The sequence below is a fragment of the Calliphora vicina genome, chromosome 3, assembly GCF_958450345.1.
Source record: "Calliphora vicina chromosome 3, idCalVici1.1, whole genome shotgun sequence".
Lineage (NCBI taxonomy): Eukaryota > Metazoa > Arthropoda > Insecta > Diptera > Calliphoridae > Calliphora > Calliphora vicina.
In genome coordinates, this window is record NC_088782.1 from 126,423,751 (window position 1) to 126,450,224 (window position 26,474).

The following is a 26,474-nucleotide window of genomic DNA, read 5'->3' on the forward strand; positions in this document are numbered from 1 at the left end:
TGTGGGGATTTTTGTGAACATTTTGGGAATTTAAAATTTTTGTTTTAACACATTAAAAATGTAATAAAATTGCAATTTAACATAAACTCTAATGAAAATTCTCAATTCCAGGGTTTTTATAATGGTTTATAATTACTAAATTTTAATTATTGGGGGGATTTGGGTAAATATTTTGAGAATTTAAAATATTTTGTTTACAAATTTGAAAAACTGTAGTTAAATTAAAACTTAAAATTTTAAGAAATTTTAAAAATTTCTCATGTGGGGATTTTTGTGAACATTTTGGGAATTTAAAATATTTGTGTTAAAACATTAGAAATATGGAAAAACTTGAAAAACTGTAGTTAAATTAAAATAAAACTTAAAATTGTGTGAAATTTCAAAAATGTGTTTAATTGGGAATTTTTGGGGAAATTTTGGGAATTTAAAATATTTGTGTTAAAACATTAGAAATGTGATGAAATTACAAATTAACATAAACTCTTATGAAAATACCCAATCCCAGAGTTTTTATAACGCTTTATAACTCCCAAAGTTTAATTATTGTTGGATTTTGGTTAACATTTTGGCAATTTAAAATTGTTTTTTGTTTAAAAACTGAAAGACTGTAGTTAAATTAAAATAAAACTTAAAATTTTCTGAAATACACAATTCTAAATATTTTAAAACAAAAATTTAAAATTCCCAAAATGTGGGGATTTTGGGAAAATTTTTGGGAATTTAAAATATTTGTTTTAAAACATTTAGGACTGTGTAAAATTACAATTTCTTATAAAAATTTAATTTTTTCTGAAATTATGTAAAATTTGCTTATGTGGGAATTTTTGTGAACATTTTGGGAATTTAAAATATTTGTGTTAAAACATTAGAAATATGGAAAAATTACAATTTAACATAAACTTTTATGAAAATTCCCAATCCCAGAGATTTTATAAAGCTTTATAATTCCTAAAGTTTAATTATTGGGGGATTTTGGTACAAATTTTGGGAATTTAAAATATTTTTTTGTTTAAAACTTGAAAAACTGGCATATAACAGTTTAACATTTTAAACCATTTCCCTTTTTGTCTTCATATCTTGACTCAAAAATGCAACAGTTTTTATTTGGTTTTTTTTTTTTAAATTTCTTTAACAAAAATGATTAATTGCTGTTTGTTTTTGTTTCTTGTTTTTCTCTTTGATTTTCATATAAATATTTTTTTAAGTTTCAAAAAAAAAAAAACCCAACATTTATATAACATTATTATCTCTTTAGCTATAATTCTGGTGATTATATTTATGGTTAAACAAAAGAAAATGTAAGTTGCAGCCGGCTGGCTACTAAAAACTACTTGGGGTAACATCCACATAGATTTACATTATCTCTTAGTGGTTTAAATAATAATAATAATGTTTTTTGTAAGCTTTTCTTTGTTTTTTTGTTGCTATACATAAATTGTTTTTTATGTGTTACCACTCCCAACTACTTATAATGTATAATAATAAATATATAAAAATGTTGTTTGTTTCTAGCTTGCAATGAGCCACAGTAATTTTTGTGTAATTTTTCATTTGTTTATAAACTTGTAACGGAGCATAGTATTTAAGAGAGAGAGTAGAGAAGGAAGAGAGAAATGTTATGTAGTAATAAAAGGCTATGGTTAGAATGAAAAAAATGGCTGTTATAATATGAATATTATATGTGAGACTTGTTTTGCTGCTGCTTTTTTTTTTGCTCTTAACACCTTGCTACTCCTGCTACAAATCTGCATACCACCAAATACAGTTATTGTTATTCCCTTTAACCCTAGTAAGTAACCAAAACAATTGAACAGTGGTGTTTGTTTTTCAGAAATTCTTACAAATGCGGGAAAATTTCATAGAAATAGCTCATTTTTTTAAAATTTTCTAAAAATATAAAAATTTGGGCCAATTCCATAAAAATAGCAAATTTTGAAATTTTTTTTAGAAATAGCAAATTTTTTAAAATTCCTAGAAATAGCTAATTTTGAAAAAGTTTTCTAAAAATAGCGATTTTTGGGCTAATTTTGATTTTTTTTTTTAGAAATAGCTAATTTTTGGAAATCCCCAGAAATAGCAAATTTTGAAAAAATTCTATAAATAAAATTTTTAAAAATTTTCTAGAAATAGCAAATTTTGGAAAGATTCCCTAATAGCATATTTAGGATAATTTTCTAAAAATAGCATATTTTGAAATAATTTCTTAGAAATAGCAAATTTCCTATAAAATAGCATATTTCTTAGAAATAGCAAATTTTGGAAAGATTCCCTAATAGCATATTTAGGATAATTTTCTAAAAATAGCATATTTTGAAATAATTTCTTAGAAATAGCAAATTTTTAAATTTTTTTCTAGAAATAGCTAATTTTTATAAATTTCCTAGAGATAGCACAATTTTGGAAAATTCCCTAGAAATAGCTAATTTTGGAAAAAAAACTGTGGAAAAAAAAATTTTTATAAAATTTCTAGAAATAGCTAATTTTGGGAAAATTTTCTAGAAATAACAATTTTTGAAAAAATTCCCTAGAAATAGCTAATTTTTAAATTTTATTCTAGAATTATCAAATTTTAGAAAATTATCCTAGAAATAGAAATTTGGGGAAATTCCCAGAAATTGCAAATTTTGACTAAATTTTCTAGAAATAGCATATTTTGGAAAATTTCCTAGAAATATCGAATTTTGAGAAAATTAACTAGAAATAGCTTATTTTTAAATTTTTTTCTAGAAAATAGCAAATTTTGAAAAATTACTAGAAATAGCACATTTTGGGAAAATTCCCTAGAAATAGCTAATTTTGAAATTTTTTTCTAGAAAATAGTTAATTTTGGAAAATTCCCTAGTAATAGCTAATTTTAGGAAAAAACCCTACCAATAGCTAATTTTTAAATTTTTTTTCTGGAAAATAGCAAATTTTTGAAAAATTCTTAGAAATAGCAAATTTTGAAAAATTACTAGAAATAGCACATTTTGGGAAAATTTCCTTGAAATATCAAATTTTGAAAAATTAGCTAATTTTGAAATTTTTTTCTAGAAAATAGCTAATTTTGGAAAATTTTCTGGAAATTCAAATTTTGGGAAAATTCCCTAGAAATAACAAATTTTGGGAAAATTTCCTAAAAATATCAAATTTTGAGAAAAATCCCTAGAAATAGCTAATTTTGATTTTTTTTTTCTAGATATAGCAAATTTTGGAAAGTTTCCTAGAAATAGCAAATTTTGAAAAAATTCCCTAGAAATAGAAAATTTCGAAATTTTTTTTTCTAGAAAATGCAAATTTTTAAAATTTACTAGAAATAGCACATTTTGAGAAAATTCCCTAGAAATATCTAATTTTGAAATTTTTCTTTTAGAAATAGCAAATTTTGAAAAATTATTAAAAATAGCACATTTTGGGAAATAGTTAATTTTGAAATTTTTTTCTAGAAAATTAGGAAAATTCCCTAGAAATAGCAAATTTCGAAATTTTTTTTCTAGAAATAGCAAATTTTGAAAAATTACTAGAAATAGCACGTTTTGGTAAAATACCCTAGAAATAGCTAATTTTTATATTTTTCTCCTAGAAATAGCAAATTTTGAAAAATGATTAGAAATAGCACATTTTGGGAAAATTTCCTAGAAATAGCAAATTTTGAAATTGTTTTCTAAAAAATTCCTAGAAATAGCTAATTTTGGAAAAATGTCCTATAAATAGTTAATTTTGTATCCGCCTCACTGTGTTGCATGAGAGGGCCTCATGAGCTGCTTATAAGAAAATGAGGAAAAAAAAAAATGCTACAATATATATGAATGTAAAGCATAAAACGTACGCCTCCCAAGAGGTACAATTACGCAAATTGCAATTATGCGGTGGTATGAATATTTAAACATGCACATACATATACACATGTCTGTCTGTCTGTATGTCTATCTCTCCGACTAACTGTAGCTGTATACATATACAAACATAAGAGAACAAATGCGTTTGTATGCATAACTGTAACTGCCATAGTTTATGTCAGTACGAGTGTTTGTGTGAGCAGAATAACAAAGTAGATAGTGGAATTAAGGAAAAGAATATGGAAACTAAACATTCCACAGCATAAACTTTACATACAAATAAAATTTAAGTCTGTATGTGACAAAATACACTCAAGGAAATTATGAGGAATTTTCTTCTTTTTTTTTTTTGCTCTGTTTTTGAAACAATTAAAGAAATTAGTTTGTCTTACCTGCAAACATACATAAATTAATTTCGCTAGCTAAGTTAATGTGATGAGTTTGTTCTCCGTGTGTGTGATGACAAATCTCTAAACTCTAGAGTTGTCAATTTTCTGCTTCACCTTTTACCCCCCTCCTTTCCAAGGAGAATTGTATTGCTGGATGTATGTAATTGAAAACACGTTTTCTCCATCAAGGGAATTTCATCATGGTTTTTCTACAAAATTTCCTCACAGCTAAATTATCACAAATAAATAAAAACAACAAAAGAGTAAACACAACCAAAAATTTGATTTGTTTACGTTTACATAAGTTACCAGCAACCCAACATCGTCATCATCATTCGCAACATTCATGTAGGCAGCATACATACATGACAAATGTTTGTTGATGATAAATTAGCATTAAATGTTTAAAAATGGCAAATGAAACAACACGGCAGGCAGCCAGAGAGGCAACATAATTTATAGATTTTTAAAACAAACATATGAAGGAGATGTGAAGAAAATTTTTTTTCTAAAAATAGCAAATTGGGAAAATTTCCTAAAAATAGCAAATTTGGGAAAATTTCCTAAAAATAGCAAATTTGAGAAAATTTACTATAAAATAGCAACTTTTAGAAATTTACTTGCCATGAACATTTTTCAAAAATGGTCCTTCGAACCTTAAAATTTACCAAACATTTTAAAATAACAGAAATATTAAACAAATTTTCGATTTTATAATGAAAAATTCTTCTAGCCATTCGCTACAGCTCAAAATATTTAAAAAATCGATTAAATTCAAATAATCCCAAAAATGGTCCTTCGAACCGAAAAATTTTTAAGTTTAAATTATATCAAAAAAACCTTTCAAAAAGCCTCAAAAAACTTATTTATAACAATATTTCTCAATTTCTTGTTAATATTAAAATTTTTCAAAAATGGTCCTTCGAACCAAAAAAATTTTAAAAATTAAATTATTCAAAAAAACCATTTAAAATGCATTACAAGCTTATTATAACAAAAATTCTCAATTTCTTATTAATATTCTCTTTTTCAATTTCCTTCTAATGAAATTTTTTCAAAACTGGTCCTTCGAACCTTAATATTTACGTAAAAATTTAAAATACCAGAGAAATACTAAACAAATTATCGATTTTATAATGAAAAATTCTTCTAGCCAAAATAATTCAAAAATCGTTTAAATTCAATTAATCACAAAAATGGTCCTTCGAACCGCAAAAATTTAAATTATATAAAAAAAAATCATCCAAAAAGCATTACAAACTTATTTATAAAAAAAATTCTCAATTTCTTGTTAAAATTAACAATTTTCAAAAATGGTCCTTCGAACCGAAAAATTATTTAAAAAAAAACTTTCAGAACGTGTTGCAAACTTATTTGGAACAAAAATTCTCAATTTCTTATTAAAATTCTCTTTTTCAATTTCCTTCTAATGAAAATTTTTGAAAAATGGTCTTACGAACCATAATATTTACCAAAAATTTAAAATAACCGAGAAATATTAAAAAAATTATTTAGTTTATAATGAAAAATTATTCATTCTCCACTATAACTCAAAATAATTCAAAAATAGTTTAAATTCAATTAATCACAAAAATGGTCCTTCGAACCGCAAAATTTTTAAGTTTAAATTATATCAAAAAAATCATTCAAAAAGCATTACAAACTTATTTATTAAAATATTATCAATTTCTTGTTAAAATTAACATTTTTCAAAAATGGTCCTTCGAACCGAAAAATTTTTAAGTTTAAATTATATCAAACAAAAACTTTCAGAACGTGATGCAAACTTATTTGTAACAAACATTTTCAATTTCATATAAAAATTCTCTTTTTCAATTTCCTTTCTTCTAATGAAAATTTTTGAAAAATGCTTCTGCGAACCTTAATATTTACATAAAAATAGAGAAAAATTAAACAAATTGTTTATTTTATAATGAAAAATTCTTCTAGCCAAAATATTTGAAAAAATCGTTTAAATTTAAGTAATCACAAAAATGGTCCTTCGAACCGAAACATTTTTAAGTTTAAATTATATCAAAAAAATCATTCAAAAAGCATTACAAACTTATTTATTAAAATATTATCAATTTCTTGGTAAAATTAACATTTTTCAAAAATGGTCCTTCGAACCGAAAAATTTTTAAGTCAAATTTTTATATAAAAAAAAAACTTTCAGAACGTGTTGCAAACTTATTTGTAACAAAAATTCTAAATTTCTTATAAAAATTCTGTTTTTCAATTTCCTTCTAATGAAAATTTTTGAAAAATGGTCCTTCGAACCTTAAAATTTACAAACAAATTTTAAAAAACAGAGAAATATTAAACAAATTGTCGATTTTATAATAAAAAATACTTCATTCTGCACTATAACTCAAAATAATTCAAAAATCATTTAAATTCAAATAATCAGAAAAATGGTCCTTCGAACCGAAACATTTTTAAATTAAAAAAAACATTTCTAAATGCATTACAAACTTATTTATTAAAATATTATCAATTTCTTGTTAATATTAAAATTTTTCAAAAATGGTCCTTCGAACTGAAAAATTTTTAAGTTTAAATTATGTAGAAAAAACCTTCAGAACATCTTGCAAACTTATTTGTAACAAAAATTCTTATTAAAATTCTCTTTTTCAATTTCCTTCTAATGAAAATTTTTGAAAAATGGTCCTTCGAACCATAATATTTACCTAAAAATTTAAAATAACAGAGAAATATTAAACAAATTGTTTATTTTATAATGAAAAATTCTGCATTCTCCACTATAACTCAAAATAATTTAAATTTAAATGTTGACAAAAATGGTCCTTCGAACCAAAAACTTTAAAAAAATTAATTATATCAAAAAAACCTTTCAGAAAGCGTTACAAAAATCAAACAGATTATTTGATTTATAAAAAAAAATTACCCTTGTTAACTGCTTAAAATATTTCAAAAATCTCTTCAATTAAAATGTTCATCTAAATAGTCCTTCGAACCAAAAAAGAGTTAAGATTGCATTCAAGCAGCATTTCTCCTAAACTCCTTTTAAAAGCTTTGCTTTCCCATTTCTCTGAGTGTTTAACCAATAGGGTCTATGTGGCAAACAGCAGCAGAAAAAAAAACTCTAAAAATAACAAAGAATTTGCTATGAAATTTTAAAATAAAAATTAAAAAAAAACAACCAACAACTGCTAAACAGTTGCCCACAAATTGTTAAAAAGTTAGTTATGAAAATAGTTGTTGCTTCCCCTCCTTTAATCTCAGGCTAGGCAAAGAAAAACTAAAAAAAGTCAGCATTATAGAGATCTTGTTATTGTTGAGTTTTTGTATTAAAACTATATGTATCTTGTTGTTGCTTACCACCCTCAAGAGACAACAACAATATTAACACAAACAAAGGCAGCAGAAGAAGAGGGTGAGAGAAGAGATTATAAATAAATGGAAAAAAGTGTTGCCTATTTACAGGGATTTTGAGGGCAATATTTGTTTAAATATCAATTTGAGGTTTTTTTTGCATGAAAAGGAAAAGATTTAGATAGTTTGGAAGACAATTTTCTTTAAAATCTTGGCCTCCAATATATTTTTCATAAAAAATAGATTTTTGTTTAAAAATATTTTCTTAAAAATATGAAAAATGTTCCTAGTTTTTTATTATTTAAATATTTTTCCATATTTTTCTTTATTTGACTACACTTTTGGTTCAGCCTTTTCTATGGCATCCTTGCATATTTTTTAAGTGTTAAACAAATGATTATAGTTTTTCATTATAATAAATAAAAAACAATAACATTCTTTTAGCCGGCATTTTAAAACAAATTTTTTGTTTAACGCTCATCCTCATCCGTTTTTTCTTGGCTATCACAAAAAAAACTATATAAAATTTTTTAAAAACTAAAAAAAGTTTTAGCAACAAAATTTTTCTCCACCAAAAAAAAAAAAATGAATGAAAATTGTTTGATATAATAATAAAAAAAATCTGACTGAGGCCACATTTTTAAACATTTGAAGGATTTTTCTGTTGTTGAGCAAAAAAAAAAAAAGAAATGAAAACAATCTCTTTTCATCAAAAAAAAAAACAAGAAAAATAATAATAAAAAAACTTTATGTGAAAAAAAAGCTGGAAATTTTTGTAGTTTTCGCGTACATATACACATCAAACAAAAGGAAACTACTTCTAGTGTTTGTTCAACAGCACATTTAGACTAAAACCGATTTTATTACACACAAACACACAGTTTTGTTAAACAAGGATGATTTTTTTTCTTTTTCATAATTTTTTCTACAATTGTTACTCATTTGAAGCAAGCAGTAAAACAAGAGAAAAAGTTACATGGTTGTGCCGAGTTCTTTTGCTTTATTTTAATATGTTGAAGTATGTAAAGTAAATTGTTAAATGTGAATGCGTGTGTGAGTGTAAGAGTGCATGAGTGTGTAAGTATGTGTTAAGTATATGATGCTTGTATGCATTTCCTTCCTGTCTATCTTTCCGCAGCCAAAAATAAAAAACAAGCAAAAAAAGACGAATTGTGCTAGAAATTGTTAAATTTTTATATGTCTATCCGTCTGTCCGTCCGTCTGTCTGCCTGTCTTTCTTTCATTTTACCATTACAGTCTTATACTTTTGAGACATACACACTCTCTTAAACACACACACAAACTGTGATGTTAAGGACCTTTACAAGAGGATGTGTAAATATGATAGAAGAACAAAAAAAAAAATAACAAAAAAACACAAACTAAAATTTACATCCTTGTAAAAGAGGCCAAAGATATAAATCCTTGACAAATAACTCAATGTTAAACTAGTATTAGATATTAATACTTAAAATGGGAATAAAAACGATGAAAAGATGCTCAAGAAAACAAAAGAAATCAAATGAAATCAATAGCAAAATTTTCCTAGAAATAAACATTTTTGGGAAATTTTAGTTCTAGTTCTGTTCTAGTTCTGTTCTAGTTCTGTTCTAGTTCTGTTCTAGTTCTGTTCTAGTTCTGTTCTAGTTCTGTTCTAGTTCTGTTCTAGTTCTGTTCTAGTTCTGTTCTAGTTCTGTTCTAGTTCTGTTCTAGTTCTGTTCTAGTTCTGTTCTAGTTCTGTTCTAGTTCTGTTCTAGTTCTGTTCTAGTTCTGTTCTAGTTCTGTTCTAGTTCTGTTCTAGTTCTGTTCTAGTTCTGTTCTAGTTCTGTTCTAGTTCTGTTCTAGTTCTGTTCTAGTTCTGTTCTAGTTCTGTTCTAGTTCTGTTCTAGTTCTGTTCTAGTTCTGTTCTAGTTCTGTTCTAGTTCTGTTCTAGTTCTGTTCTAGTTCTGTTCTAGTTCTGTTCTAGTTCTGTTCTAGTTCTGTTCTAGTTCTGTTCTAGTTCTGTTCTAGTTCTGTTCTAGTTCTGTTCTAGTTCTGTTCTAGTTCTGTTCTAGTTCTGTTCTAGTTCTGTTCTAGTTCTGTTCTAGTTCTGTTCTAGTTCTGTTCTAGTTCTGTTCTAGTTCTGTTCTAGTTCTGTTCTAGTTCTGTTCTAGTTCTGTTCTAGTTCTGTTCTAGTTCTGTTCTAGTTCTGTTCTAGTTCTGTTCTAGTTCTGTTCTAGTTCTGTTCTAGTTCTGTTCTAGTTCTGTTCTAGTTCTGTTCTAGTTCTGTTCTAGTTCTGTTCTAGTTCTGTTCTAGTTCTGTTCTAGTTCTGTTCTAGTTCTGTTCTAGTTCTGTTCTAGTTCTGTTCTAGTTCTGTTCTAGTTCTGTTCTAGTTCTGTTCTAGTTCTGTTCTAGTTCTGTTCTAGTTCTGTTCTAGTTCTGTTCTAGTTCTGTTCTAGTTCTGTTCTAGTTCTGTTCTAGTTCTGTTCTAGTTCTGTTCTAGTTCTGTTCTAGTTCTGTTCTAGTTCTGTTCTAGTTCTGTTCTAGTTCTGTTCTAGTTCTGTTCTAGTTCTGTTCTAGTTCTGTTCTAGTTCTGTTCTAGTTCTGTTCTAGTTCTGTTCTAGTTCTGTTCTAGTTCTGTTCTAGTTCTGTTCTAGTTCTGTTCTAGTTCTGTTCTAGTTCTGTTCTAGTTCTGTTCTAGTTCTGTTCTAGTTCTGTTCTAGTTCTGTTCTAGTTCTGTTCTAGTTCTGTTCTAGTTCTGTTCTAGTTCTGTTCTAGTTCTGTTCTAGTTCTGTTCTAGTTCTGTTCTAGTTCTGTTCTAGTTCTGTTCTAGTTCTGTTCTAGTTCTGTTCTAGTTCTGTTCTAGTTTTTTTTTTTTTTTTTTTTTTTTTTTTTTAATTCATTTTTATTTGTATCAAATTTACAATTACAAAATTTTCTTAAAAATAAACCCGCTAAGCCATTTAGCTTGACAGCAGGACAATATTATTAAAAAATTAATAAAATTACATAAAATGAGAGTTTAATATAAATTTTGATATTTTTTGTTCATTGCGAACATATGAAAAAGTTTTTTATGAGTTTTTTTCTTTTCAATTCATTTTTGGTGTTTATTATGTTAAGTGGAAGTTTATTTATTATGGTGGGGAGAGTTACGCCTAGTGTATTTCTTCCATATTTGTTGTAGAATCGTTCCACCTTATACCGTTTTTCCGCTCGCCGTCTCGTGTTGTATATGTGATCTATTTCGTGTAGAAATCTGCGATCGTCGTAGAAATCATTCGCCAGTGTTGTGTGGTATATGCTATTCACATTAAGTAGTTTTAGTTCTTTTGTGATGTTATTGGTATTGGTGTAGTTTATGTTCCGAGTTGAATTATTGTTTAAGTTTATTTGTTGGTTCATTACTGAAGTTGGTGTGGTATTTGAAATGTTTGCGTTGTTGATTGTGTTGTTGTGATTGCTGACAATGATGGTGTTTGTTGGGTATACTTGTGTGTTGTTGTGGATGTTGTTTGTTGAGGAGTATATTTGGTTTGTGCTGATAAAGATGGTGTTGTTTGAGTTGTTGTCGTTATTGATTATGTTAGAGGATGATATGTTGTTAGTTGTGTACATAGTTGAGCTATTAGTGTTGTATATATTGTTGTTTAAATTTAATTGGTTGGAGCTGTTGGTGTTCAGGACAGTTGAGTTGTTATTGTATGTGTTTATTGTTGTATTATTATTTGTGTTGTTTGTTATATAGTTGTTGATGTTTGTGTTGTTGACATTTGTGTTGAGAAACGTGTTGTTGTTGGTTGAGGTATTTGCAAATATGTTTGTGTTTATTGAGAAACGATGATTTTTCCACAGTAATTTTATTATTTGGTTTTGTGATTTTTGCAAACTTCTGCAATGTGTAGCGCTACCCCAAGCGGCAATCCCATGTCTTATATAAGACTCTGCGAGAGAAAAGTACGCTTGTCTTAGCACACTATATGTCGCACAGCAACTTAGGTGGTACAATATGTATGCTGATTTCCGGAGCTTTTTTCGAACATTTTCAACTTGTATTTTCCATTTGAAAGCACTATCTATATAGACACCTAGGTATTTGTATGATTGTACTAATTCAATGTTTGTGGTGCATGTTTCATTACTATTATTGTTGAGTAGTATTTTTTGGTGAAGGCATTCGGCGCTATGAAATTTTATTTCAATAGGAAACTCAATAAGATGTCGAGGCTTGATGTGCATTAATTTTGTCTTCGTAGCATTAATAATTAATCCATTGTCATGACACCATTTTGTTGCAATGTCTAGTTGCTTTTGCATTGTTTTTGTGGCAATGTGTATGTTTTTGTCCGCTACGATGATTGCAGTATCATCTGCATAGGCAAATGTTGTGCTTTCCTGCAAATATCTCATCATATCGTTTGCATATATTATATACAGAATTGGCCCTAGCTTCGATCCCTGAGGTACTCCATATTGCGATACCATTTCATTACTTAATGTATCATTCATCTTTACTCTGTATGATCTGAATTCGAGATAGCTTTTGAACCAGTTTAATGCATTTCCCCTGATTCCATTTCTGTCTAGAATTTGAATTAGTTTTGTATGTGACAGAGTATCAAACGCTTTACTAAAATCAATGAATAATACTAGACAATGTTGGTTTTTGCTTAGACAGGTGTTGATAACGTTTGAGAAGTTTCCTAGCAGCTTATTAATGCTTTTTCCTTTTTGGAATCCGAACTGGTTTTTATTTATAATTTTGTATTTTGTCAAAAATGCTGAAAGTCTTCTAACAACTACTTCTTCTAAGATCTTTTCAATTATTGGAAGTATTGCTATCGGTCTATAATTGTTATATTCCGATTTACAACCACTTTTAAAAATAGGTCTAATAATTGAAGTTTTTAACAGGTTTGGTACAGTTGCATTTTCTAAACTGTTATTTATTAGTTTGGTTAGCACTGGTGTAATAAGACTAGCATTATTTTTCAGGTCTTTTGGTCGAATGTGATCAATTCCAGCACCTTTTTTTATATTTAATGTTTTTAAGATACCAAATATTTCATTTTCATCTGTTTGTGAGAGATACATTGAGTTTTGTTGGGTATAATCAGTAGTGTTTAATGTTTTTATATTACAATTATGGATTAGATTATTAACATTTTCTTGAAAATTATTTGCAAAACAGTTCACAATATTAGTTACATTTTCATTTTTAAAATTTTTTAGTAAAATATCATCAATGTTAGTGGATTTTTTCCCAATAATTTCATTTATTATTTGCCATGTAGCGCGCATATCATTTTTGTTTTCAATAAATTTTTGACGATAATAGTTGTTTTTGGCATTTATTATTTTTTTATTTAATTGATTTCTAAATGTTTTGTATTCATTTTCAATATTTTTGTTATTTTTATTTTTTCTCCATTTTTTAAAAAGTTTATCACGTATGTCACAATGTTTTATTAAGTCTTCACTAATCCATTGATTAGAAGATCTTTTTTTGCGTGTTGTTGTTTTTTTACATGAACTATTGTAAATTTCTCTGAATTTCTCATATATTTTATTATATATATCATTTGTATTTTGAGTTTGATTTATTAGTTCATTCCAATTTACTTGTTTTATTTTTTTATTTATTATATAGTTATTTAAATGTGGCCCCTGAGTAATTTGGTTTTCCCTACCCTGATGGGTTTCTTGTTTGTTTATACTGCAGAAAAGAGAGTAGTGATCTGATATTGTTGTTGTTATTATTGCAGCATGAGTTTGTGTGTTTGCTTTGTTTATTTTAATAAATAAATGATCAATACAAGTACTTGTGTTGTTGTTTAAGTCTTCACGTGTGCTCTCAGTTATCAAACATTGCAATCCATTCGACATTAACATATCTAGGTATGTTGTTGTTGTTTTGTTTTCTTTTTTTATGTCTATATTTATGTCTCCTACAATGATGATTTCTTGTTTGTTGTTTATTTGAGCAACTATTGATTCGAGTTCGTTTATGAATTCTAAAGCTTTTTGATCAGGGGGACGATACACGGAGAGAAGAGAAATTGTTTTGTTATTTATGATTACATCAGTTTGTAATAATTCAAAAGAGTTTGTGTTTAAGGAAACTGGAGTATAGTTGATATTCTCATTTATATATACAGCTATACCCCCACCTTTACCTTCTCTATTTAGGAATATTGAGTTAAAGCCTCGTATATTATAGAAGTCATTCTCGCTATCATTTATATTTGTTTCAACGAGAATTATGAATTTTATTTTGTTTATTATTTTGTTTATGCTGATGAGAAAAGTAGCAAAATTCAACCGTAGTGAACGAATGTTCATGTAAATTAGTGACATGGGATAACTTAAATATTCAATATCAATTTCTTTAAAAGAGGATAATGTTTGTTTATGATTGTTTTTCATTTTTATTTAAAAAAGTTAGTGTTAAAATTGTATAAGAAAGTTTTTATTTTTTAATATATATTTTTTAATTAATTAACTAAATGCGTGCAAATTGTAAATTTAAATTGTGGATGTTATGGACTCAATATCGGCAGCATTGTTGATAATTATCGATGGACTATTTTCATTTTTACGCGCAAATATGTTGCCATTTCGAACCCAAACGAACTTCCAATTAGCTTCATGAGCTTTGGTCTTTGCTACCCATAGAAGCTGGCGGTAATTGTAGATAAGCTGGTCATTTATATAAATATATTTGCTATTATTGTTATCATTGCTGTTTATAATTGATGCTTCTACTCTATGCCTTTCTATTTTGCTCATAAACTCTGTTTTTTTATCCAGAGAGAGGAACTCGACAATAATTTTGCTTTCTTGTCTCTTCAAACGATAAGCCTTGCTAATATCTTCTTCTTTGATCTCAACGTTTCGCGAAGCTGCTATTTTTTTGACGACATCGAAAGGAGAGATTTGTTTATTATCAATGTTTTTAATCTCAATGTTTTTAGCGATCATTTGTTGTTCAATTTTGTTCATACGCATCTCCATATTGTTAATTTGTTTTTCTCTTTGTTTGTCTTTATCGTTTAACTGACTCACTTGAGCTACTAGAGTTGATAAAGTTTGAGTAATAGTTGAGAGTGCAGATTGTATTTCGTCTTTAATTTGTAAATTGGACGTATTTACATTTGATGCAAGCATTTCAATTTGTGATTTTATTTCCTTCATGTCCGATTTTAATTCTGTTACATCAGATTGGACAGAGCACAGTTTCGAATTTACTGAGTTAAGAGACAGAGACTCTTTGAATTTTTTCGCTCTGTCATTTTCTTCAGAAATGGTATCGTCTCGTATCTGCTTTTGTTGATTATTCTCATCAAACACGAAAGCTTGATAGATGTTATTAGGAGATTTACTCCGAGGTTTACACACATGACATCTCCAGTTCATTTTCTTCTCAACAGTCATAGTGGTGTTCTGTTCTGTTCTAGTTCTGTTCTAGTTCTGTTCTAGTTCTGTTCTAGTTCTGTTCTAGTTCTGTTCTAGTTCTGTTCTAGTTCTGTTCTAGTTCTGTTCTAGTTCTGTTCTAGTTCTGTTCTAGTTCTGTTCTAGTCCTGTTCTAGTTCTGTTCTAGTTCTGTTCTAGTTCTGTTCTAGTTCTGTTCTAGTTCTGTTCTAGTTCTGTTCTAGTTCTGTTCTAGTTCTGTTCTAGTTCTGTTCTAGTTCTGTTCTAGTTCTGTTCTAGTTCTGTTCTAGTTCTGTTCTAGTTCTGTTCTAGTTCTGTTCTAGTTCTGTTCTAGTTCTGTTCTAGTTCTGTTCTAGTTCTGTTCTAGTTCTGTTCTAGTTCTGTTCTAGTTCTGTTCTAGTTCTGTTCTAGTTCTGTTCTAGTTCTGTTCTAGTTCTGTTCTCGTTCTGTTCCAGTTTTATCACAAATTTCCTGTTCAATATTTTAGCAGTAAATCTGTTCTCCGAAAAATCACAGTTTAAATTAAAAGAGATCTTTTAAAGAGCTCTTCCTTCTTAGTCTTTAAAATGGGAGTATGAATGTATGTTTTAATATGGGCGCTGCTTTGTTGGTGTATGCTGGAATAATAACGGAAATAATAATTGTAGTAGACCGTCAACGTTTTGTTATTCATACACATACCAAGGAAAATAATGCATAAATTTGCACAAGCTTTAAGGAAGCAGGAGGAAGCTGGCTGGCTGGCTATATGCGTGTTTATCTAACTGTATGTGTTCAAGCCTGTGCATCTCTCCAAAGACATAAAGAAGACAAGTAAGAAGCTATAGCAGGCAAAGTAAGTTGTATAAGAAGAGGAATAAGTAATATGAAGCATATCACAGGCAAAACACTACAAAATGTGTCTCCTTACTTATACTAAGATATGTGCATTTAAAGCAACACATACACTGCAAGACATACTTATGAAGACTTGTGTTAGTATGTAAATAAGTGAGTAATACTTCTGTTTTCTGTTCTATTAAATAGAGTTTGCCTTAAGGTTTTTTTAAAGGGAAATGACCGTTATATTTCTAAATAGCTTGTTTCCATAAAAAACGAGAAATTTATTTAGATAAAGTTTTTTAAAGAAGAATTTTAAAATTTATTTATTTCTTGTCAAGTTGTTTATAATTTTGTTGCTTACCCTATTTATTACTTAAAAGTTGAAATGCTTTTATGTTTAAATGTAAATTATTATGGTAGTGTGTTTCTTGATAACTCCTCTTGAGTTTTTTCTAAATATTTTCAATGCTAACTTATGGTTTTATGTAGTTTTTGTTGTCTTAGGCAAAGATATAGGCCTCATATTTTCTTATAAATATGCAAAGCATTTTAAAAATCTTGGCATATTATTAAAGTTATTTTTATAGTAGTTTTGCTGTAGTTTTGTTAAGTATATTAAGTTTTTTGCAAGGTACGATTAGGGTGAAAGTTACAACTTTTTTAAAAAATTTATAAATCTTGGATTTTTAAAATAATTTTTTAATATTTTTTATATTTATTGTATAGTTTAAAGTCTTTTTAATATTATGCAATTTATTTCAAATAGGTAGCTTTTTTAGTTTAGAAGTTATACGAATTTTAAAAAAGTCTTACCAAATTAATATTAATCATACGTAATGGTGTACAGTTAAAACACATAATTGTTGAAATTCTTATAACTTTTTAAATTATGAAGCGATTATTACCAAATTTAGCCCTTAAATAAACAACTAAATAAGCTTTAATTGTCTTTATTAAGCAAATTAATAAATTGAAAATTAAGCAATTTACAGTAGCTGAAAAGTCAGAAAATTTTCTTAGGAATTTTTTCAAAATATTTCTTCCTTACTTTTTCCAGCATTTTGTTACATTTTATTTTTTGCTATTTAAACTGTTCTGGTATAGAAAAACAAGAGGAGTGGCTGTGGCAACAGTCGAGAAAAAAAAGCTTCTATGTTTTTATGTCATTTATTTTCTAAACTAAAAGTTTTATAAACACACAGCTACATATACGTATACTTATATTTGTATTTATACAGCTGCATTACATTGCTGCTATAATATTCATTTACATTTACTACTACTCACTCACTTCTGCCATGCAACACCAACAACAGCAGCAAACAGCCTTTTTTACAAAAAAAAATTATACATTTGTATAAGTACAAGTGGATGAATGAATGTAGTTGATGGGTAACAACAGTGTGTATGAGTAGAAATGTAAATGTGTTGCAAATGGAAAACAGTGGGAAAATCTTGGTAAATATCAAGCGCCAAAAGGATCTGTATCTCTCTTAACCATATTTCGGCTGATTGGAGGATGATTAAGGTCGTTTTTCTTCCCAAAATCGTTAAAAGAAGTCATCACAATACTAAGCACTTTCAAATTTGAAGAAAATTAGAACTAGAACAGAACTAGGACAGAACTAGAACAGAACTAGGACAGAACTAGAACAGAACTAGAACAGAACTAGAACAGAACTAGAACAGAACTAGAACAGAACTAGAACAGAACTAGAACAGAACTAGAACAGAACTAGAACAGAACTAGAACAGAACTAGAACAGAACTAGAACAGAACTAGAACAGAACTAGAACAGAACTAGAACAGAACTAGAACAGAACTAGAACAGAACTAGAACAGAACTAGAACAGAACTAGAACAGAACTAGAACAGAACTAGAACAGAACTAGAACAGAACTAGAACAGAACTAGAACAGAACTAGAACAGAACTAGAACAGAACTAGAACAGAACTAGAACAGAACTAGAACAGAACTAGAACAGAACTAGAACAGAACTAGAACAGAACTAGAACAGAACTAGAACAGAACTAGAACAGAACTAGAACAGAACTAGAACAGAACTAGAACAGAACTAGAACAGAACTAGAACAGAACTAGAACAGAACTAGAACAGAACTAGAACAGAACTAGAACAGAACTAGAACAGAACTAGAACAGAACTAGAACAGAACTAGAACAGAACTAGAACAGAACTAGAACAGAACTAGAACAGAACTAGAACAGAACTAGAACAGAACTAGAGCAGAACTAGAACAGAACTAGAACAGAACTAGAACAGAACTAGAACAGAACTAGAACAGAACTAGAACAGAACTAGAACAGAACTAGAACAGAACTAGAACAGAACTAGAACAGAACTAGAACAGAACTAGAACAGAACTAGAACAGAACTAGAACAGAACTAGAACAGAACTAGAACAGAACTAGAACAGAACTAGAACAGAACTAGAACAGAACTAGAACAGAACTAGAACAGAACTAGAACAGAACTAGAACAGAACTAGAACAGAACTAGAACAGAACTAGAACAGAACTAGAACAGAACTAGAACAGAACTAGAACAGAACTAGAACAGAACTAGAACAGAACTAGAACAGAACTAGAACAGAACTAGAACAGAACTAGAACAGAACTAGAACAGAACTAGAACAGAACTAGAACAGAACTAGAACAGAACTAGAACAGAACTAGAACAGAACTAGAACAGAACTAGAACAGAACTAGAACAGAACTAGAACAGAACTAGAACAGAACTAGAACAGAACTAGAACAGAACTAGAACAGAACTAGAACAGAACTAGAACAGAACTAGAACAGAACTAGAACAGAACTAGAACAGAACTAGAACAGAACTAGAACAGAACTAGAACAGAACTAGAACAGAACTAGAACAGAACTAGAACAGAACTAGAACAGAACTAGAACAGAACTAGAACAGAACTAGAACAGAACTAGAACAGAACTAGAACAGAACTAGAACAGAACTAGAACAGAACTAGAACAGAACTAGAACAGAACTAGAACAGAACTAGAACAGAACTAGAACAGAACTAGAACAGAACTAGAACAGAACTAGAACAGAACTAGAACAGAACTAGAACAGAACTAGAACAGAACTAGAACAGAACTAGAACAGAACTAGAACAGAACTAGAACAGAACTAGAACAGAACTAGAACAGAACTAGAACAGAACTAGAACAGAACTAGAACAGAACTAGAACAGAACTAGAACAGAACTAGAACAGAACTAGAACAGAACTAGAACAGAACTAGAACAGAACTAGAACAGAACTAGAACAGAACTAGAACAGAACTAGAACAGAACTAGAACAGAACTAGAACAGAACTAGAACAGAACTAGAACAGAACTAGAACAGAACTAGAACAGAACTAGAACAGAACTAGAACAGAACTAGAACAGAACTAGAACAGAACTAGAACAGAACTAGAACAGAACTAGAACAGAACTAGAACAGAACTAGAACAGAACTAGAACAGAACTAGAACAGAACTAGAACAGAACTAGAACAGAACTAGAACAGAACTAGAACAGAACTAGAACAGAACTAGAACAGAACTAGAACAGAACTAGAACAGAACTAGAACAGAACTAGAACAGAACTAGAACAGAACTAGAACAGAACTAGAACAGAACTAGAACAGAACTAGAACAGAACTAGAACAGAACTAGAACAGAACTAGAACAGAACTAGAACAGAACTAGAACAGAACTAGAACAGAACTAGAACAGAACTAGAACAGAACTAGAACAGAACTAGAACAGAACTAGAACAGAACTAGAACAGAACTAGAACAGAACTAGAACAGAACTAGAACAGAACTAGAACAGAACTAGAACAGAACTAGAACAGAACTAGAACAGAACTAGAACAGAACTAGAACAGAACTAGAACAGAACTAGAACAGAACTAGAACAGAACTAGAACAGAACTAGAACAGAACTAGAACAGAACAGAACTAGAACAGAACTATAATTTTGGGTAAATTTGTTGATAATTTCATCTTTAGTTATTAAAAGAGAGCAGGACGCACTGTGCATGTGCCAGAGTGTTTGCTTATAAGTGGATGTACAATGTGTAAATGCAAGTAAGTGTATGTGTGTTGTGCTTGATTGTCTAAGTATGTAATGGTTCTGCCAACTCAAACTCTCCTCCTCTCTTTGCCAGACATTAGTGTGTGTTGCAGTGTAGCAGTTTTATTTTTTCAATTGCTGTTGCTTTTCTGAATGAATACTCTCATACATGTGTCTTCTAGTGTTTGTTTTCCCTAACAAGTATTGTTACATTTGTTTGTTGTCCTGGTGATATTTTAATATGTGTTGTATGTTTGTTGCTGCTTTTCTAATATTAAAAAAAAGCAGAGAATAAAGGAAATATAAACACACACAGAAATAATAACTAAAGAATTTACAATGCATTGTTTTCTATACAGCGACCACAACCCCCGCCTCCATCAAAATTCTCTTGCCACCAGCTTTAGTTTGTTCTTTTTAGTTTCTTGTTGATGTGGCTGTCTTTTTAGTGTTTTTTTTTTTTTTTAATTTTAAATAGTAGACTCATTTGTTACCACAGTGAAATGGCAGTAGTCTGTCTTGTGTTTTTCTCTATGTTGAAGCTGATGATGATGATGATCTTCATTTAATAATGTTTTTTTTTTGTTTAGTTGCTTTCCTCGCGGCTAGTTTTAATGTAAACTATGAAAAAAAACTAGCATTTCTTTTAGATGGAAATTAATACTGACCATTATAATATAATGGCTTAGTTATGTTTATATATTCTCTATATATATATAAAAAAGAAAATCTGTGACTTAAATAAATGAAGCTTTATTGTTTGTAGATATTGAACAATGATGTTTGTTTTATATACATACAAATTTAATACAAAATATACAGATTTAAGGCAAAAGATATGGAAGAATTTATATATTAAACATGACTTATTGAAACTAAATTTTCAAACAATATCAATGTAAATCCTTAAAATGTTGCTGTTTAATATTTTTAAAGAAATTATAAAGAATCTGTATTTTAAACCAAATCCATTCTTTTTTTAATTTTTCTATTTAAATCATTCTTTTTTTTAATAGAAATAAAACCCTAACTATGCAAATTTTATTTTCAACAAATTTGATTTCTCAATTTTACATAAAATGTTCAGGTTATTGCTAAACAAAGACTAAACAAAACAACAATAAACAATATGATGAATTTAAATACATTTACATAGAAACAGTAAGAGAGAGAGCGTGAGCGAGTGAGAGCTATTTCTGTTAAACACCTTAACGTATGAGTGATTTTTATTTAATATAATCAAATATTTATATTTATTTTCAGTTTTTCCTCTCCAACATAAAATGAATATCATTACGATTATTATTATTATTATTATTATTGCAGCTTTGTGAAATTTTCCATTTACAAATAAAAAAAGAAAACTTTTTATTTATATTTACAACAGTCTAACGAGAGTTTTCTTTATATTTGTTTTATTTTTATCCCCCGTTTTCTGCTACAATAAGACTTGTTAAGCTGCTAAAATGATTGATTTATTTAGATTTATTTCTCTGCACAATTTACTAAAGAAAAAGAGTTAAACATAACGTTAATGGTTTTGAAAATTTGCTAACAATTCCTTAGAGAAATTTAAGTAATGCATATGAATTTTATTTTATACAACAAACATTTTTAGCACTTTTCAAATGTAATATTACACAATCACACAGAAACTTTTACATTTAAATGTAAATATAATATATAAAAATATCCAAGAGAGAGACTAAAAGATTTATGTAAGAGTTTTTGTATTCTTCAGGGAAATATTGTAAGTAAAAAATTATTCTAGTTTAATACCTAAAAAGACCATATGAATTTCCCTAAATTGAAATCATTATTTTTATTATTCTAACTTAAATTTTGTATTTGAAATTGAAATGAAATTGTAAAGGCAACAATGGCAAAATAAAACTTTTCCATTTAATTATGTGACATTTTGTTTTATTTAGAGATTATTTGAATATTTGTTTTATTTGTTTAGCTAAAAACTAAATTAATTAATTAAAATTTGTTTGGATTTTAGATTTTACCAAAAAAATACAACAAAAATCCTTGTCACAGAAGTTATTTTTTATTTTAAACAAAACTAACTGTTATTTGAGCCAAAAAAAAATAAAAATTAGATAATTTAAAATAATGGCTTAAGTGGCCGTTCAAAAGAGGAGGAGTTGATAGACCAGACCATAGACCAGACCATAGACCAGACCATAGACCAGACCATAGACCAGACCATAGACCAGACCATAGACCAGACCATAGACCAGACCATAGACCAGACCATAGACCAGACCATAGACCAGACCATAGACCAGACCATAGACCAGACCATAGACCAGACCATAGACCAGACCATAGACCAGACCATAGACCAGACCATAGACCAGACCATAGACCAGACCATAGACCAGACCATAGACCAGACCATAGACCAGACCATAGACCAGACCATAGACCAGACCATAGACCAGACCATAGACCAGACCATAGACCAGACCATAGACCAGACCATAGACCAGACCATAGACCAGACCATAGACCAGACCATAGACCAGACCATAGACCAGACCATAGACCAGACCATAGACCAGACCATAGACCAGACCATAGACCAGACCATAGACCAGACCATAGACCAGACCATAGACCAGACCATAGACCAGACCATAGACCACACCATAGACCAGACCATAGACCAGACCATAGACCAGACCATAGACCAGACCATAGACCAGACCATAGACCAGACCATAGACCAGACCATAGACCAGACCATAGACCAGACCATAGACCAGACCATAGACCAGACCATAGACCAGACCATAGACCAGACCATAGACCAGACCATAGACCAGACCATAGACCAGACCATAGACCAGACCATAGACCAGACCATAGACCAGACCATAGACCAGACCATAGACCAGACCATAGACCAGACCATAGACCAGACCATAGACCAGACCATAGACCAGACCATAGACCAGACCATAGACCAGACCATAGACCAGACCATAGACCAGACCATAGACCAGACCATAGACCAGACCATAGACCAGACCATAGACCAGACCATAGACCAGACCATAGACCAGACCATAGACCAGACCATAGACCAGACCATAGACCAGACCATAGACCAGACCATAGACCAGACCATAGACCAGACCATAGACCAGACCATAGACCAGACCATAGACCAGACCATAGACCAGACCATAGACCAGACCATAGACCAGACCATAGACCAGACCATAGACCAGACCATAGACCAGACCATAGACCAGACCATAGACCAGACCATAGACCAGACCATAGACCAGACCATAGACCAGACCATAGACCAGACCATAGACCAGACCATAGACCAGACCATAGACCAGACCATAGACCAGACCATAGACCAGACCATAGACCAGACCATAGACCAGACCATAGACCAGACCATAGACCAGACCATAGACCAGACCATAGACCAGACCATAGACCAGACCATAGACCAGACCATAGACCAGACCATAGACCAGACCATAGACCAGACCATAGACCAGACCATAGACCAGACCATAGACCAGACCATAGACCAGACCATAGACCAGACCATAGACCAGACCATAGACCAGACCATAGACCAGACCATAGACCAGACCATAGACCAGACCATAGACCAGACCATAGACCAGACCATAGACCAGACCATAGACCAGACCATAGACCAGACCATAGACCAGACTATAGACCAGACCATAGACCAGACCATAGACCAGACCATAGACCAGACCATAGACCAGACCATAGACCAGACCATAGACCAGACCATAGACCAGACCATTTTAACATTGTTTATCAACATAGTTTATCAACATTGTTTATCAACATTGTTTATCAACATTGTTTATCAACATTGTTTATCATCATTGTTTATCATCATTGTTTATCAACATTGTTTATCAACATTGTTTATGAACATTCTTAATCAACATTGTTTATCAACATTGTTTATCAACATTGTTTATCAACATTGTTAATCAACATTGTTTATCAACATTGTTTATCAACATTGCTTATCAACATTGTTTATCAACATTGTTTATTACATTGTTTATCTTTTAAACTTTGTTTAATTTATCAATATTGTTTATTAACATTGTTTATCAACATTATTTATCAACATTGTTTATCAACATTGTTTATAAACATTGTTTATCAACATTTTTGATCAACATTTTAATAAATACTGCTAGGCTTACCATGTGAGCAAGTATTTTTAGAAAATAATTTTTTTTCTGCCCAGTATGGGAATTGCCGGGTTAATATTATTTGTAAAAATTATTTATAGAATCTGTTATAGCTATTATCAACTGTGTGTATCAACATTTTTTGTTTTATGATTTATTAACTTGTTTATAATATTGTTTGTGAACATTGTTTAGCAACATTGCTTATAAACTAAGTTTACCAACATTTTAATCAGCAAAGTTTATAAAAAATATTTTAAACATTGTTTACTAGAATTTTCTATCAACATTGTTTAGTAACATTGTTTAGAAACTTTGTTTAGCAACATTAGTAATTAATATTGTGTATCAAAATGTTTTATAAAAACTGTTATCAGTATTGTTTAGCAACATTTTTGATCAACATTTGCTATCACATTTCAAAAAGTTCCTTTAAATAAACATTTTCATAAACTTGATTATAAATATGGCTAACAGTTTTAAAATCTAGTGCTGCAAACTTTAACTATATAATTTATAATACGTAAATTCCATAAAATCCCTTCTCAATATTTCCAACCTTCTGCAAAACTTTAATAAATCCCCTACTCTACTTCACTCTCCCCTTAACTGAACAATGGTAACTAGAAAAACAACTACGTTTTTTTTTTATTATTACTCAGCAAACATTTGCCAAAGTCATTCATACATTAAGACTTACAGACAGACAACGAAAAGAGTAGACACACGGATAGACAATCAGAAAAATGAGACCAAATGTCGCACGAAAAGCATAATGTTGTCAATCTTATTTTGTTGTTATTATTTTCACTATTGTTGTCGTTGTTTTAGTATTTTTTCAGTTTTTTCTTATTTCTGCGACACAACATTAATATTTCTAGATGTCACCGAAAAAACAATCATCAAAAAGTTTTTTTTTTAGTTTTTTTTATTATTATTTTCTAAATAGTTTTTGGGTACAAACTAAGTAGACACAAGTAATGGAAATATTTAGATTTACTTTAACAGGAAAAAGAGGAAGAGTTGTTGTTGAATGTAAAATAATGTATTTTTTTTTTTTATACAAAATGGGTTTATTGTGATGTTGGAATGAAGTAATGCAAAATGTTTACAGGAAATTGAATGATTGACAATGTTGAAAAAAAATCAAAAGTTTATAAACAATGATGATAACCATGTTGATAAACACTTGGTAGTTAATTTGATGATAAATGAAATGTTGCTGAACAATGTTTACAAAAAATTTTGATACATAATGTTGATAAATAATGTTGAAAAACATTATTAAATAAAATTTTGCATATATATTGGGATACCTTTTATAAAATGTTGCTGAACTATGTTTACAACCAATATTGCTAAATAATGTTGATAAATAATGTTGCTAGACAATGTTGATAAACAGATTATTTGTTATGAACATATTCGTTTAATTTTTAGCTTGCCTTTGCCATTTGTTTTATTCTCCTACAATTTAATTATTTACGAACGTATGCTTAATAATTAATTAAAATAACAAAAATATTAATCATACGCCTATGTCAATAAGTAAAATGAAATACATGGTTTTCTAAATTATATTTAAAACAGCAAACTTAATTTGAGTTTAATTTTAAACGTTGCTAGACAATGTTGATAGAAAACGTTCACAAACAATGTTTATAAAAAGTACTTTTTAATAATGTTGATAAACACTAAATAAAATATTGCTAAACAATGTTTACAAACAATTTTGAAAAACAAAGTTTTCAATTGAATTAAAATCTTCCGTAAATTTTGGAACAACCTTTAATTAATTTAAAATGTTGATTAACAATGTTGATAAGGAATGTTGCTAGAAAATGTTGATAGACAGTGTTGATAAACAATGTTTATAAAAATTACTTTTTAACAATGTTGATAAATACTGTACATAAGCAGTAAATGCAATAAGATGATAAATAAAATGTTGCTAAACAATGTTTAGAAACAATGTTGCTAAACAAAGTTTTCAATTTAATTCAAATCTTTTGTAAATTTTGACAGAATTTTTAATTAATTTAAAAATGTTGATAAGGAATGTTGCTAGACAATGTTGGTAAACAATGTTTATACAAATTACATTTTAATAATGTTGATAAACACTGTTTATAAGCAACAAAAGCAATTTGATGTTTGTAAACAATGTTTACAAACAATGTTGCTGATCAAAGTTTTCTATTTAATTCAAATCTTGTGTAAATTTTGACACAATCTTTAATTAATTTAAAAATGTTGATAAGGAATGTTGCTAGACAATGTTTATACAAACTACTTTTTAATAATGTTGATAAACATTGTTCATAAACAATATAGGCAATTTGATGATAAGTAAAATGTTGCTAAACAATGTTTACATACAAA

General features: G+C 29.1%; 3 protein-coding genes across 7 annotated transcripts in view; 2 read left to right on the forward strand and 1 right to left on the reverse strand.

The window, feature by feature from the left end:
• LOC135953082 (Ig-like and fibronectin type-III domain-containing protein 2) overlaps positions 1-26,474 on the forward strand; it is a 273,456-nt gene that overhangs the window by 10,402 nt on the left and 236,580 nt on the right. The gene's annotated exons all lie outside the window — the stretch shown is intronic.
• The window catches only part of DCX-EMAP (Doublecortin-domain-containing echinoderm-microtubule-associated protein), a 487,657-nt gene that overhangs the window by 10,388 nt on the left and 450,795 nt on the right, over positions 1-26,474 (forward strand). The window lies entirely within an intron of this gene.
• LOC135955749 (uncharacterized) lies at positions 14,049-14,957 on the reverse strand. Its single transcript, XM_065506107.1, has one exon. The coding sequence runs from the start codon at positions 14,955-14,957 to the stop codon at positions 14,049-14,051; it is 909 nt and encodes a 302-aa protein (XP_065362179.1).

Excerpts from the sequence above, each read along its gene's own strand:
- LOC135955749 (XM_065506107.1), bottom strand. The coding sequence starts at position 14,957 with ATGACTGTTGAGAAGAAAATGAACTGGAGATGTCATGTGTGTAAACCT.